At 30.7% G+C, this 16988-nt stretch overlaps 1 protein-coding gene across 1 annotated transcript; it reads left to right on the forward strand.

Annotated features, from left to right (window-relative positions):
- Positions 1 to 11128: 11128 nt before the first annotated feature.
- Positions 11129 to 14310, forward strand: LOC120181880 (F-box protein PP2-A15). Its single transcript, XM_039186916.1, has 3 exons — positions 11129 to 11570; positions 11983 to 12101; positions 13611 to 14310. Exons 1-3 carry the CDS (start codon positions 11259 to 11261, stop codon positions 14071 to 14073), a joined length of 894 nt encoding a protein of 297 aa, XP_039042847.1. The 5' UTR covers positions 11129 to 11258; the 3' UTR covers positions 14074 to 14310.
- The last annotated feature ends 2678 nt before the right edge of the window (positions 14311 to 16988 follow it).

A 16988-nucleotide genomic window follows, 5' to 3' on the forward strand; every position in this document is an offset into this window, starting at 1 on the left:
ATGTAAAGTTAAGGGACTAAATACAAAGAGAGTACATTTTTAATAAAAAAAAGTAAGAATTGAAGTTACATAGGTATTCTATTGTGGTATACGAGTATGTGGTTTAAATTTGGTAAAAACATACTTAAAATAAAGAATGAATTGAAGAAATTAAAAATTATGAAAAAATTAAGGGACTAAATTGAAAAATATAAAATTTGTTATAAAAAAAGAATTGAAAGTACATATGTATTATGTGATGTTTAGGAGCATGTGGTTTAAATTTGGTAAAAATGAACTTAAAATGAATGAGAAATTGAATTAATAATGAAATCACAGACTTAATCGTAAAACTATCAAAAATACTTAGTCAAATTTTTGGTTCTTCGAGTAATTCAAAATTTTAAAATTTCAACTTGACTCAAACCCAAAAACCGAATTGATAATTTGAGTTGACTCGAATAACTGGAAATTGATTTTTCGAGTCGTATCAAGTTTTGTTCACCCCTAATTAAGTTGGATATATTGTAATACCCTTAACCCACATTCATTTCTGAATACAAGTTAATGATGTCACATGTTTCCGTTTAACCTCTACTGTTTAAAAGAGGGGAAACTTTGTTTATTTTAAAATCTCCTAATTTAACATTTATTATCAAACTATTTAACTGCTTAAAATCATGAATTATATTTTAATTTTCAATTTACACTTGATCTTGTTCAATATTTAGGTAGTTTAATATTATTTCATATCATAATTTAAAACTGCCTAATTTAAAATTTAACCAATTTATTTTTATAATATAAAATTTTACTACACTCATATATAACCACTTAGTATTTTATCATATTTTCACCTTTCCTTATTACATTTCTTATACTTTATTATTTCCCATTTGAGCATGATTTATGTATTTTTCTTTTTCTAACACTATATATAAAATATCTATAATCAGACTTATTTTAAAACAAATTTCTTTTGGTTGTTGTCTACAAACACACGACCACCCGTTGACAATAACTTTTATTATATTATCATCATTACATATATATACATATCATTCATATATCAATTCAAACCAATATAACTCGTCTGTAAACCATTCAATATAATTTATACTATTTTACTTGTGTCGTTTCTTTTCCTATCCTTACTTTTTTTTCCTGTACTAATCCTTTTACTATACTAATCTTTTTCTTGTATCGTTCCTTTCACCGTATTGTTTCTTTTTCTGTTATGATTCCTTTATAATTTCTTTTATTATATTAATTCGCTTACTATACTGTATCTTTTACTATTCTATATCTTTTACTTTTGTTTTATGGCCCAATGTATAATCATGAGAATACATGGCACGTGAGTCTATGCTTGAGTGTTCTATGCTATGTGCATTGTAAACTGTATGTAACTGTGTGGCACATTTGTGCCCTGTGTGTAGCAAAGCTGCATGTAATATGTGATTAGATGACACATTTAGCGCCTGTAATTGCACTACAGATGCAATGTACTATATTATATGCAGCATTGCACTGTAAGTGCACTGTTAATGTACATGTACTAGAACACAACAACACTATACCTATGATCATGAATACATAAATGAATCTGATAACTATGTTGTACATGAATGTACCTCTGTATGTTCGATCAATAACACTTCACCTCGCATACCACTATCTCTCAAGTCTTATACAATGGGCTTTTATTTGAATTCTTATATCATTCTTTCTATAAAAATATTTATAGAAAGATTATCAAATTCGTTTACTGTTTTAATCATGTGTTCATACTTTAATTAATATAATAAATTCATAATCGTATAAATATTCTAAAAATACCATTAATGTATATTCAATATTAATTTCTTTTACCAAATCGAAAACTAACTTTAACTCTATCAAATTAATCTTCTTACTCCCTTAAATAATTTATTTCTCACAACAATTCACCTAACCTTCCAACATTTCACATTTAGCCACCAATAAAATTTTCTTTCAATTATAATTTCAAAATATCCAAATCAATTCATCAATATTCAATTTGAATCCATATAAATTATTTTCAATCTAATGCATTAACTTATATATAATTATCATTTTACCACCAACTTTCCTAAAACTTACGAACTGTACTTCTATCTTATACAACTTTCCATATTGATATAAATTCAATCTGTCCTCTTAATTATAATTTTCAAAATACAAATTTTCTAACATTTACATATTAATTCTTCAATTTCTCAAGTAATGTAAAAAAGGTCCTTTTCAACTTAACCATAATTAAATTTAACTTTCAAATCCCTCTAATAAACATTTATTATTACTATTCACTTCAACCTCTCATATCATCTTACACTAAATTTCTATTTTAATCCCATAATTTCTCCACCTTTTCAATTTGATCATTTGGCTTATACATATTTCTAAATCAGTCTCAAATTATACTTTAATATCATAGTCACCATTCTATTATTTACTGGTCAAGTACTTTAATTATTCATATTTATTCTGTAACCTTTAAACTTACCATTTAAGAATTTTATATTTTTGTTCCCAAACTTTAACAAACTAACAAATTAGTCTAAAATCAACATTTCAATATTAAATCAATATTTTAATATTCGATTCCAATATATTATTTAAAATATTTTTAATAACTATACAATTGTCATTTAAGTCTTCAATCTCTTTCCATTTTGCAATTTAACTCTTAGACCATTACAACTTTCCAAATTCAATTCTAAATCCATTATACCATAATTTTAATCATACGATAAATTCTTTTTTAAAATTTCATCTCAACTTTTCTATTTTATTCAATATATTCCTTTTTTCTATCTAATCCTAAATTTAAGCATCATAAAATAAATTCAAACATTCCAATAACATGTTTAATTTCTAATTATTAACTTATACCAATTTCCATTTCATACCATAACTTATACAAAGTTGTAATTTAGTCCTTGATTTTAACAATCTTGCATATTTAACTTCAATTCAAGCTTTCATTAACATAACCAAAGTTTCCAGCATTAAATTAAAACATATCACCTCAAAAATTACAAAATTTTCACTTAAGTCCTTATCTTTTCTGTGTTTATGATTTAATCCCCAAACTTTACTAATTTTCCAAAGTAATCCAATTTCATATTTTAACATTAGTCCATCATTCTAAAAATATAATTTCTAGCATATTAATTTAACTATTAAATAATTACACTTTAATCCTCATATTTTACAAAGTATGTGAATTAGTCCTATTATTTTCATAATTTTAATATTTAATCCCAACAAACATCCTAATGTCAAATTCATTATTCCAACATTCAGTTTCAACTTAACACATTAACTATTCAACAATTTCATATGAATCCCCATATTTCTCAATTTATGTAATTAAGTTCCTATACTTTCAAAAAATTTCAAATTGGTCCTAATCATATTTTAAGCAAGTAGAATCATTCACATTATTTCTAGACCATTTATAATTTTTCCACAATTTTTCTTTGTCTTCTTCCCTTGGGCCTAATTATTAAAGTGTATTAAGCTTGATTTTCAACTTGATACAAGCATGATTTCATCTTCCTAACAACATTTCCATGTAATTTCAATCATTTCCATAACAAAAACTAATCAAAATTTTCATTTCTTCATGAATCTTAACCATAACCAAATAGTATATAAAAATTTCTAAGTAATTTTGATCATTATTTAAACTTGAAAACAACTGTATAATATTAATAACAGAAACATATATCCATAAATAATCAAAATCCAACTTATTCATCATCCACTCTAGCAAAAAAATCATTGATTCAGGCATGTAAATCATGTAATATTCATATCAAATGGTAGAGAATTTGATATATATTATTTTTCTATTTCACAACTTATTTCAAAAATCAAAGTAAAAGGGACTAAAATGAAGAAAACATACCTTCTTATTTTTATCTATGGTGCACGAAACTTATAGGGAGAAGAAGGATTTTTCTACAAAAAATATCTATGTACACTTATTAAATTCTAATTAAAATAAATTTATTTTAGTCCAAAAGTCATTTCAACCCTTAATGAATCTTGATATTTACCATTTTCCATGCTTTCATCACCATCATTACATCATCATATAAATATCAACATTTATTTGATTAATTTTTATCATTTTCCCTTGCATTTTTCCAAAATTTTAATTTATTGAATTAATTTCTACTATTCAGCTTTAACATGGAAAATCCACTTAATCCCACTATTCCATGTTAAATTCTACTGATTAAAATTATAAATATAATATTTCAAACCCTATAATACCATTCTTCAAATTTTTGTAAACTTTCGATTAGATCCTATTATCCGAATACTTTACCGAATTTTATCGCTTACTAGCTTTTTACACAAATTTCAGATCAAAATGTGAATTGCATAAAAATCTATTCTTAAACATGAACTATTTATTTATAGAATAATTTTTTGGGGAAAGTTACCTCTTTAGATCTTGAAATTTTTCTAAGTTTCTAATCTTTCAAAAATTACGTTTTAGTTACTAATCAAAATTTTGGAGTATTACATATATAATTATGAAGATTGTGCTTAAATTATTATGAGTTTAAAATGTTTATTTTTTGACCTAATATGTGGATATATTATATTATATAAGTTATTTATTATTGGGTATAACATGTGATTTTGAGGTAGAAATTTTCTAAAATAGAGTGAAACGAAGAGTATAACGTTTATTCTTATTTTAGTCATATATGTTGATAGGACCAGGAGTCAATGAGCCCAGATAATGACCAGCAAAGACCTTTAAACCCTCTAAAGTTGATAGGAAAAGACTTGTAACTGTGACAATGACAAATGAAAAATTACAATATTCATATCAACCAGACGAGCCTAGTATTCTCAAATCCAAATCGAAGGATGTAATGAGAAACCAACAGAACCAGAAGTTGGATGTGCATATTAGGGATAACAGTGGAATGAAAATGTCTCAAGGGGTATATGTCGAGGAAAGAAAAGGACAAAATTGATCATTTGGAAGCTCAGGATCCATGATACCGATACCTAGGGTGGAACTACCTACATTTGCGGGCACAAACCCGAGAGGATGGGTTTAAAAATGCCTAATTTTTTCCACTTCTATTGACTTCCTACCGAAGAAAGAGTTGAGTTGACAGCGATGCACTTAGTAGGCAAAACTGAAACGTGGTTTGATGGCTGTATGCAATAACATTGGGTCCATTGGCATGAGTTTGAGGCTGACGTCTGTCACAAATTTAATGACAGAACTTTTCCAGATATTATGAAAGAATTTAGTAAATTATTATAGAAGGGTTCTGTTGAGGAATATTAAGATAAGTTTGAAAAGCTGAAGCCGTATGCACAACTACAAAATCCTATCTTACAAGAGAAATTCTTTGTGTCTTTAGATCCCAAAAATGTAGTTAAACCTTGCATAGAGGCTAAACTATATGAAATTTCAATTGAGTTTGAAAGCAAGAGACACATAAAATTTTAAACCCCTCCCTATCCCTCCCAAACCAACTTTACCAAACCGCTCCTCCTCAAACAAGCCAGAAAACTATTCCAATTTGTTAGCTTTATCAATCAACCGAAAGCCGCGAAGAGAGGGTAAATTTGACTTTTAAGGAATTTATGGAAGCAATCAAAAAAATAAAACTTTTTGCTCAATGATTTAGAGTGATTCGACTTTCTAAATCAAAGTCTACATCCATTATCTTAACACCCACACTAAGGATGTCTCAAATCCACTAGATTTGCTTACATTCAAAGACAAGGTGTAACCTTACAAGCACTTCAAGGTTTATACCCTAAAACCTTAAATACACACTCTCCCAAAGAGTAAATATAAATTTAACAAACAAAAGAAAACCTCACAAAGGTAAATTCGTTTGCAACAATCAAGCACTTACCCATTTCACACTTAAGGAAAATAAACAATGAAGCTCATAAGTATGTTTACAACAAAGAATTTGACAACTAAAACACAAAACAAAACTTTGATGTTGCAAAAATTCTAGCTGTTTGAAGTTGCTGGAGATCATTATAGTTTACCTACAACAAAAAACAACATTTAATGCAAAAGGGATCAATCATTTGATGAAAGGGATCAATTCTTTTTCAATAATTCGACCGTTGCCAGAAAGGGATTGATCCTTTAAGGGAAGGGATTGATCCTTTAAGGGAAGGGATTGATCCTTTTCATTGAGGGATCGATATCATTTATTCTCAATTATAAATAATTAGATATTATCGTTTTTGTTCTTAAAATGATTTGGTGTTGTTATTTTGAATTAATAATGAACTTTAGAATGAAATTGTAATAGTTCTTTATTTCGATTGGAGTAAGAACGACTGTTTTAAGGTATCAGAGGTCAATTCCTCTCGATAGGAAATAATTAAATATTATTATGTTTTGTCCTAAAATTCAAAGAATATTATAAGTGCGGGATCTTAAATTAAATTAAATTTGAATTCGTAAATTTTATTGCAAAGACAACTAATTAATCGACTAGGTACCGATTTAGGCCGTTGTTGGTGTGCTAATCTTTTTCCACACGTAACCGACTCCCGAACTTAAATTTTGGTAACGCATACCGAAAATTTATTGTTTTAAATAAGATTAATATTTTTATTAAAATGACAAATATTTGTTGAGTGCCCAATCTCACCCTAATCGAAGGTTTGTAGCGACTACTCAAGTCAGGTTTTTTCATTAATCGATCATCAAAATCATTCAAAACGAGACCCCTTTCAAAAACCGTTTCGACATTAGGTTGAACCATAATTGAAGGTTTTATTTAACATAGTAAACCGTCTTTAACATAGTAAACCGCACTCGCAAGTCTTAATGAATAATAACGATTACCTTTTGGTATCGTTTACTGTTCAATGTTTGAAAATAGAAAGACACAGAGACATAAATATCTTTATGGAACACAAACAAATACTTGTTTTTTTTTTTGCCTTTGTCAACCTTGACGACAGGCTTGACCACAAACTTAGCTTTTCAGCTGTCGAAGGACAAAAAGACGAATATTTCCCATACAATAGAAAAATTAAAACTGTTGATATTATAATAAATTTAAGGCCTACTTCCATAGGGTTGGTATTGGAATTGATATTAGTGGCGTCGATTGTGTAGATTAATATTTATATCATTTCAATCTTGTGTTGAAACGCGTTAACAATCGTGCTACCATGGATTACTATGTTCCTGACTTCATGCAAAAATTCTTCAATTGGGTATTCAATAAAGACGGTGCTCTAGTAAAATACTTCAACACGCCATTAAACGAGAAGATTAGTTCGATTGTGAGAGAGTCGAAGTAACTTAAATGGATGGCCCCACCTCGAACATGTATCTTAAACACGAATGGAGCTCGCAAAGCAAGCACCAGCCTCGCTGCTATAGGAGGTTTAATTTGTGATAAGTATGGTTAATGGATGCACCACTTTACGATGAAAGTTGGAGACAGAAATCACTTGTTAGCAGAACTATATTTGGAGAGTTCGCCATTGCTAATTATAGTCAAGAAGCTGGGAATACCACACTTAATTGTAGAACTCGATGCTAAGTGGGTGGTTGATGCGATAAATGATAACATGGTTGATGATCACCCAACATACGTTTTGATTAAGGATTATGTAACATTCATTAATGAGGGTTGCATCAAAGAAGTGCACTGTACCTTCCGTGTAGGAAATAAGTGTGCCGATCATCTGATGAACCTAGCTGAGGATCAACACGACGCCCTAGTAATTTTAGATGAACCTCTGAATAGTCTCCTTCCCTACTAAGTATGGATGATAGGGGAATAGGAACCTTTGGGGTTGTAGTTTTACCATTTTCTTTTGTTATTATATCAATAAATGATTATGTATGTTAGAATCCGTCAAGTGATCTTAGTAGTAAAAGGAAATGTCGTTCTCCCTAAAAGTGTTGAGTTCGAGCAGTTGCCATTGTAGGATGTGTGTCCATTGTCAATAGGTTAAAAAAATTCTGAATAGATATTACCTAGTAATCATCTCAGACTATTAAAAAATAAATAGAAATATTATGCATTTAGAAGCTGAAAAATAATTACAATGATATCAACGTAAAATAAGACACACTAAAAAAAAATAAGATTTAACTTATTTTGATTGTATCCATCTCCATGAATAAGAAGAACAATAATTCACTATAAAGAAAAGATCACTAAAAGCATAAATACATGATTATACCACGTATCTCAAAGCTCGATATATTTACCAAAACTCGATATATATACCAAAACCTGATGTATCTCAAAACAATCTTCCAACATTCTTACAAAAACTATCTCTATAACCTAAACTCCAACAATCATATAGACTACAATGAATTAAAACTCCAAAATAATTCTTTCATAATTTTAAAAGTTAAGACATACTCTCTCTTTATAGAGCTAAATATTTGGTCATCGAGAATGATTATTCCATAAGAATTATTAAATATATAAACTTAATCGCCAAGTAAGCTTCAGTCAGCAAATGAAAATAAAAATGTAACTTAATTTCTAATTAAAATTTGAGTTAATATCTACAAGAAATATATTATAAACATAAATTTTCTTTTCTTTGTTAACAATTCAAAGGAGATTGGTTAAATTGTGATTTGTTTAGAAATGTACTCATAATTAATTTTTAAAAGAACCGAATGTACTCAGAATTTAATTTTTGAAATTTGTTTTATATGACTGAGTGAATATGAAAAACGTCGAATAGAGAACATCTTATTCTAAAGCCCCAAGTAAATGAAACCATCACAAATATAGAATGTTTAATGTATAGTAGTTTAATTTGTTGATTGAGTTTAGTTTGGTTGTGATTGTTATTGGTGCAATACATATGAGCACGTGAGATCGAATATACGTAAGTGCTTAATATCTTCTTATTTATGGACAAAAATATATAAAAATGATCTATGTATTATTACCTTAAATTGTAGTTTTAAAAAATGTTAGTAGTTTTATTTAATTACGTACTTAAGAAATTGAACTTTTTTCTCTTCTAGTTTTCTCTGGTTGCTATGTTGTTCATCCTTTTTTTTACTTTTATTTTTTTGATTGATAACGGTACTAATTTTAATGTTGGTTGTTAACTGTCAGTATTTTTTTATTTTCTTATATCACATCTTTATTTGTTTTTTTATTTTCAATAAATTTGTTTGTATGATGTGTTTTTATTTGCCTTTATGATATGTTTTCTTCTACCTTTTGACATGTTTTTCGGTAGTTTGATCATTGCTTTCACTTATCTTTTTCTAAGGGTTGATTTGGCATCGTCAAGATTTGATCAAGATGACGCTTATTTGTTAAATTATTGATCTTCCTTGCTTTGGACCCTCGGATTAAATTTGGATACTCGTTATGCGTTCATGAACTTTTCACATCGTTCGAGTCTGATTTACGATTTGTCGGTGATCTTTCAGTAGTTTGACTCCTTTTTATGGTTCATTTCCTGATACGATAAAATCTATTTGTATATATATTTGTTTGAGTTTCTTGGTTAGGTTTTAATATTTCCTTCTATAGTTCTTATGTGATCTTAAGTTACTAATTTTATTTTAATGATTATAAAAAATTGTCCTAGTAATATGCTTAATTTACAATTATGATTATAATTTTTTATTGTAATTTGAGATATTTTTTATTTTGAATAAAATTAGTGGTTTCCGTAAAAAAATACAAACTTAATAAATCTACAAAGATACTTAAGATATCTAAAAAGATGTCTTAGAAATCACATACTCTATTAGATTTACGTTTTAGGGTAAATTACAAAAATATAGACACTAAGGTTTAAGAATACTTTTATTTTACTAACTAAATTTTTAAAAATTATAATATAATCACTTATTTTTTAGTTCATTTTTATATGATCACTATCATCGTTGTCGTTAAAAAATATTGATGTGACTTGTTAGAGTCAAAATTTTCCCCTTAAAACCCTAATTTTTTAAAATTAATGGCAATCACCGACCTCTTTATACATGTGCCACCACCGTCTGAAGTTCTTCTGATCAATCATCACAAGTAAACACAATATTCATTATAACCAAGTGATTCACTATCATTTCATCGAAATCTCAAATGCAACAAATTTTAGAGTTGTTGATAATTGTCATTAGTAAGAGAAATTTAGGATTTTTTAGGGAATAAGGTGACTCTAATGTGCCATGTCAATATTTCTTAACGAGAGATGACAACAATAACAATAATAAAAGCAAATTAAAAGTCCAATGATTGTATTGCAACTTTTAAAAATTTGATGACCAAAATATAAGTACCCCTAACGTTTGATGACTATTTTTATAGTTCACTCTAAAATTTATTTTTTTATTCAATTAAAAGTTTTATTGGTTTATTAAATAAGTCAATAATGTATGAGAAAAGGGAAAAGTACACAAATGGTCATCTGACTATAAAGTATTATTTTATTAGGTTCTCGATAATTAAAAGTTATAAAATGGTCATATGACTATAAAATATTATTTTATTAAGTCCCTTGACTATTAAAAGTTACAAAACAATCACACAATTATTCATTATGTTACAGATTCATCTTTTCTGAAGAAAAAAATAATGGTTGTCTAAGCTGGACATTAGCATGATGACTAAGATATAATAATCGTTTGAGATTTCGAGAACATATTTTATCATATCACAGCCAACAGATTAACATCCGAATCAGAATATCGTCAGTTTTTAACAAAAAGGCGAGTTTGGAACATAATGAATAGTTGGATGACCATTTTATAATTTTTAATAGTCAAACGGCTCAACAAAGTAACACTCTATAATTAAAGGACCATTTATAAATTTTAATAATAAAAAAATTTAGTAAAATAATACCTTATAATCGAGAGATCTTTTGTCTACTTGACCCTTAAGAAAAATGAAATAATCAAACAGATGTATTAAAATAAAAACAGAAAATAGAAATATTCGCCTATCGGATTATTCAATAATAAATTGAGATGGTAAAAATTCAAAGACAAAAGTAATAGAATAAAATTTTAATTAATCGAGAGATGAACAGTGTAAATCCCAAATATAAAAGATGCCCACAAGTTTTTCCCTCAAGCCAAGAACAACCACTCCTCCCTCTTCATTCTTCACTTTTCCCACCAACTTAATTTAACCGAAACGAAGAAGAAAGCACTTCGGAAGCTTCATTTTTATTATTTATATAACAAAACCAAAATTAGAAGAAGAAAGGAAGGATAAAAGGTTTCGATGGGTGCGTCTCTATCCAACTTAACGGAAGGAACCAATGGGACGGCCACGCGTCCCGGATTAGGGGATATACCGGAGAGTTGCGTGGCCTGCGTGTTTACTTACTTGACGCCGCCGGAGATTTGCAATCTGGCCGGGTTGAATCGAGCTTTTAGAGGGGCTGCGTCTTCCGACTCTGTTTGGGAAATGAAATTACCTACCAATTATCAAGATCTGCTGGATTTAGTGCCCCCCGAAAGGTACCAGAATCTGTCCAAAAAAGATATTTTTGCCCTTCTCTCTCGCCCCATTCCTTTTGATGATGGAAATAAGGTGGGTTGTGGCTAAAAGTTGTTCTTTCCTTCTTTGGTTAATTTTATTATTGCTTTAAATATTTGTTTCTAGGTCTTTGAGTTTTAGTTGTGTATTTGTTTGGGAAGAATTGAACATGAACGTCTGTGTATTTGATTATTGCTTTAAAGTTTCTATAAACTTTTGGATTTTTTTTCTCTTTTAAGAATTGGTTTTGGCGTTTCGAGCTAAGTTTAGCATTTTTATATAATAGTTTTCTGAAGAAAAAAAAGTAACTACTTTTGTTTATGTGAATGGGATGTTATCGTGAGCATTAGGGAGGAGGATCTTGCAGGTGTTTTTATTTTAAAGTTTTTCCTTTTTCTCTTGCTTTAGTACTTTATTTTGAGTTTAATAATGACCAGGCATGAATAAGCGAAGATTAATGATGTAGGAAGTATGGCTGGACAAAGTGACCGGGAGGGTATGTCTGGCAATATCTGCAAAAGGGATGGCAATAACCGGAATTGATGATCGGAGATATTGGAATTGGGTTTCAACTGAAGAATCTAGGTTAGATACTTATTAAGTTTCAATACTAAGTTACCAGTAAAATTTATTGATTTTGACATTGACTTAATCGGGATTGACATACTTGCATCATGAAATGTTTCTAGTATGGTTTTTTAACCACCTTGTCAGAATTCTGTTTTGATAACTTGAAGAAGAAAAAATGGAAGTAATTATGCTGAATTTGCTTCTACATGGAGCATATAGATGGATTACGATACATATTTGTTGGAATGTGATATCTGACAAATTGTATTATTGCAGTCTCATTTTACTTAATCTTGTATGGCGATTATGTTTGTCATCATTGGCACATTGCTATTCTCAAGGGATATTTTATGGGCTGAATTTTGGAAGAGGTTTATAAGGAAAGATACAATGCTAATATGTTATACGTTCGATTTCTATCTCCCTTTATATGCTGTTTGTAAGGTTGCTTCTGTGTTAGAACTAATTTTCCCATTAGGTCAGGATCATTACGAGACATCTTAGATGCTTTGATAGTGATCCAACTCTTTCCGTAACTCTTGTAAAATAATCTAATATTCAATCACAGTCCAAATCCCTTGTTTGGTGGCTGAAATTCCGGTTTTAATCTCTTAAATGTGCGCAGCATCGTTAACCTTCGAATATGTTTGTTGAATGGCCTCCCAAATCTCCTTAGCAGTCCCGAGAAACATACACATATCACTTATCTCTGGCAGCATTGAGTTCCATTACCAGGACATGACCATGGAATATAGTTCATCCCATGCCGCGAATCGAGAAAATTCTTGTCGAGGAGCTGTTCCTACTAGGTGACTTAATTTGCCTTTCCCCTTGAGAAGGTTTTGGACCAGCTGTGACCACTTTAAGTAGTTTTTCCCGTTCAGGTGATAGGAAGGGCGGGTATTCTGCAAATCACCCGTTTGAACAGCAGCATTCTCAGTGGCAGTGGTAGTTGTGATAGGACTGGTAATTTCAGATGGTACTTCTGACATGTCTTATTAATGAAGAAAGTAGGAGTAGAGGTTTATCAGGATCTAATCACATCTGCTAACATGACATAAAACAGGAGAAACTGGAAGGAAAAAAAAAACAGAAAGAAAAATAAATAAATGAAGTTCTTATTTTCTAATATTCCGTAATAGTTTACATATGTCCCCTATTTATTGCTTAGTAATTAACTCCTATAAAATACTCTAGGACTTCTAATCTTAAAAGACTCCTAAAACAGTAAACATACTTAGGACTCTAATACAATTTGAAAGATACTATTGATTCTGTTCTACCTATGAAAACCTTATAGTGCTTAATTCTGAAAATATTATTGAACTTTTTTCTTTTTCTATGATGAGTGTAAACATGAAAAAATTTCATTGCTGCAGAGATCTTCAGATTTTTAGGCCATTCTAGAAATTATTTTTCAGTTGCATTGACCAGTAGTTAAGATGGCCTTACCACCTGTTTCTCCCCTCCAGCTTTTGTTCTTAATAAATTTTAAAAATATTCTCTATGTTATTGTTCTTCCAGATTCCATATTGTGGCGTATTTGCAGCAAATATGGTGGTTTGAAGTAGATGGAGTAGTAAAGTTTCCCCTTCCAGCTGATATCTATACTCTCTCATTCAGGCTTCACCTTGGAAGATTTTCCAAAAGGTTGGGGAGACGGGTGTCTAGTTTTGAGCACACCCATGGTTGGGACATAAAGCCTGTAAAATTTGAGTTGTGTACTTGTGATGGCCAACTAGCATCATGTGAGCACTATCTAGACGATACTGAACAAGACTCTGAAAATGGAAACCATAAGAGGGGATACTGGATAGACTACAAGGTAGGAGAATTTATGGTCAGTGGATCAGAACCAACAACTGAAGTCAGATTTTCTGTGAAGCAGATAGATTGCACACATTCTAAAGGAGGGCTTTGTGTAGATTCTGTATTTATTATTCCCACCGACCTAAAAGAGCGTAAAAGAAGAGGGACTTTGAAATAGCCAGAAACGTATTGGAGATTGTTGTCATCATCATCCCTGGAAATCCCTTTCAGGGTTTCACATACAGCTTATACTTCTAAAGGCATTTATTGTTTTAAAGGATTTCGTCTTAATTGGTTTTCGGAGTAGGTATGTGTCTCTATGATTACGTAAGTTTCACTACGATGTATTTGATCCAGTTTTGTTTCCTTTTTTACACCGTTGCACATAAAATTAAGGGATTATGCTTGTTTATCATCTTGTTTTCACCAAAAGCTCTGTTAAAATTTTTGTAATTAGTTTTTATGCAAATGAGGTAGTCTAATTTCTTTCTTATATCCTTATCAACACAATGTTGGTGCCTTCATCGTTTCTTTATCCTTGAAAGCTTCAAGGTGGTAGGCGAAACGTAGTTTGCTCTATTCTGATCTCTATGAATTTTTACTGTTGCAATATTTGTTAAATTGTTTTCAACAGTTATACCATAATGAATGTTGGTATAAATTATGAAATAGGTGGCTTGTGGTTATTTAAGTGTTGGATAGTATACAGATGCACTGATTTCATCTAGTTTTAGTTACAATAGTGATTCTGAAATTGTGACTTCAACTGTGCCCGTAGGTCTACTGTGCCTGTACTCTTAGGAAATATAAAGTCTAACGAGGTTACTTTGGTAGGTTAAACCTTGGTTTATTTATGTTGACATCATTTGCATACCCTGCTTTTTCCTTGACAAGTTGGCCAACCATTTGCATATGGTATTAGAAAATTGACTGAAGAAACTGAAATTCCGGAACTTGGACAATCTGATGGTTTGGACTGGCTTGTTTTTGTAAGTGTGGTCCAGCTTTGATATTTGAATATGTTGTGTCATAATTAGTTGGTTCTGAAGTTATAACTGTGAAGATACATTGTTAGTGGAAACCATGAACTTAGCCCGATTGTCCTCTTTTACCAAAAGTCAGTCCCTAGAGTCGTATTACAGCCAGCTGTGAGCAACATGAAAGGCGTTCATACCGGACGGACCATCCGGAAACAAGTTTTGAGTGTTAGGTTTGTTTGTTTGAATGGCATAGATGTTGAGGCAGCAGGTTTTGATGTTCGACTTATGGTTGAACTTGTCCTTTGATATTGGTATGCATCCATAACGATCGTTTAATATTTGAGAGAGAGGCGTTGGTTGGATCTATTACCATTATTATCTTCAAGTTTAGGGAGAAAACAAGCGGAAGAGAAGGGAGCTTGGTGGTTGGTTTGTCATGTGGAATATAGACATTTGTGCAGAATACTACGTTGTCGTTTAATGGTTCAGGGAGCATTTAAGGGTGGTTAGGCCAGTAAACGAACCGAACGCACATGAACGGAGGTATGTTCATGTTCGTTCATTTAATAAATAAACGAACATAAACGAACAAAATGTTTTTTGTTCATGTTCGTTTATTAAGGAATATAACGTGTTCATGTTCGTTCATTTAATAAACGAAAACGAACATAAACGAAAACGAACATAAACGAACACGAACATAAACGAACACGAACATAAGCGAACACAAACATAAACGAACATAAACGTTGGAGACCCTACCTAGGGGTGTAAACAAGCCGAGTCGAGTTCGAGTATTGTTTAGCTCAACTCGAACTCGAAAACTTTCAAAGTCAGCTTGACTCGACTCGAAAACTCGCGAGCTTAAAATTATTAAGCTCGACTCGAACTCGAAATATAATATTGAAACTCAACTCGAACTCGAAAAGGCTCGAACTCAAAAAAAAATTAAGAGTTCGATTATTGGGTTCTTGAGTTCAAAGTAAGCTGACTTGAGTTGCTGGTTGATCACTATTTACTTGTAAATTCAAATACTCCATTATATATGAAAGAAAAGAAGATTATTTGAGTAGAAGAAACGGTGCTTAATACTTAACATTCCTTCCGGAATACATCACCTTTGGACTTGGTTTCGAAAGCAACCAGTTTCTGGGACTCCTCTTTGCTCATCAGATAACCAGCTGGTGGCGCAGTCACATAGGATTATGGCACAGTGGATGTTGACGGCGCTGGGTATGCAGTTTATGGATCGTTCAAAAAGAACTAAACCATGTTAATATTGTTGGGTTTTCCAAATAAAATTGGGTTAATTATGGAGTTGGTCATCAGAATATCAGATTAATTAATATTTTTAAGATACAAATTGGTCACCAAAATTGATTTAAGAAGATTGGGTTAAACATAAATGAATGAACATAAACGAACATAACCGAACGTTCACGAACGTAAATGAATGAACATAAACGAACATAACCGAACGTTCGCAAACGTAAATGAACGAACGATACATATGTTCATGTTCGTTCATTTAATTAAACGAACACAAAATCTTGTTCATGTTCATTTAATAAATAAACGCACATAAACGAACTTCATGTCGTACGGTTCACGAACGATTCGTTGAACGTTCAGTTCATTTACAGGCCTAAGGGTGATTCACATATGAGATAAAAATGGTTTGATTAAATAAGGACAAGAAGTGGTGTTGCAATTTTGGGTAACACGAGGCTGAGAGGACACCAGTTTGGTTAGGTTAGCCAACCTAATTGGCATTCAGGACCACTGATTGTTTATAGGTTGTTGAGGAGGCAAAAATTGTTTTATACTAAAAGAATAAGAATCTATTTAGTCTAAAATTAGGAAAGATGAAAGTGTTATTTAAATAATATTTAAATTAAAATGGATCTAAAATATCATTGTATAAAACATTTTGGGAGTGCTAACAACCCCTCATAATCATTATGTAGCTTTTAGGGACGGATAGTGAGGGTTCTAAGATTCTCCGACCCTACTACAACTATAATTCTTCTGGGGTATGATGAGGAGTTTGCCCAATCACCCAATTCAGTTTCTGTTAAGGAATTGTTTGGCCTTTGTTGCATAAGAGGTATTT

Source organism: Hibiscus syriacus, unplaced genomic scaffold (assembly GCF_006381635.1).
Source record: "Hibiscus syriacus cultivar Baekdansim isolate YM2019G1 unplaced genomic scaffold, ASM638163v2 tig00003721_pilon, whole genome shotgun sequence".
Taxonomy (NCBI): domain Eukaryota; kingdom Viridiplantae; phylum Streptophyta; class Magnoliopsida; order Malvales; family Malvaceae; genus Hibiscus; species Hibiscus syriacus.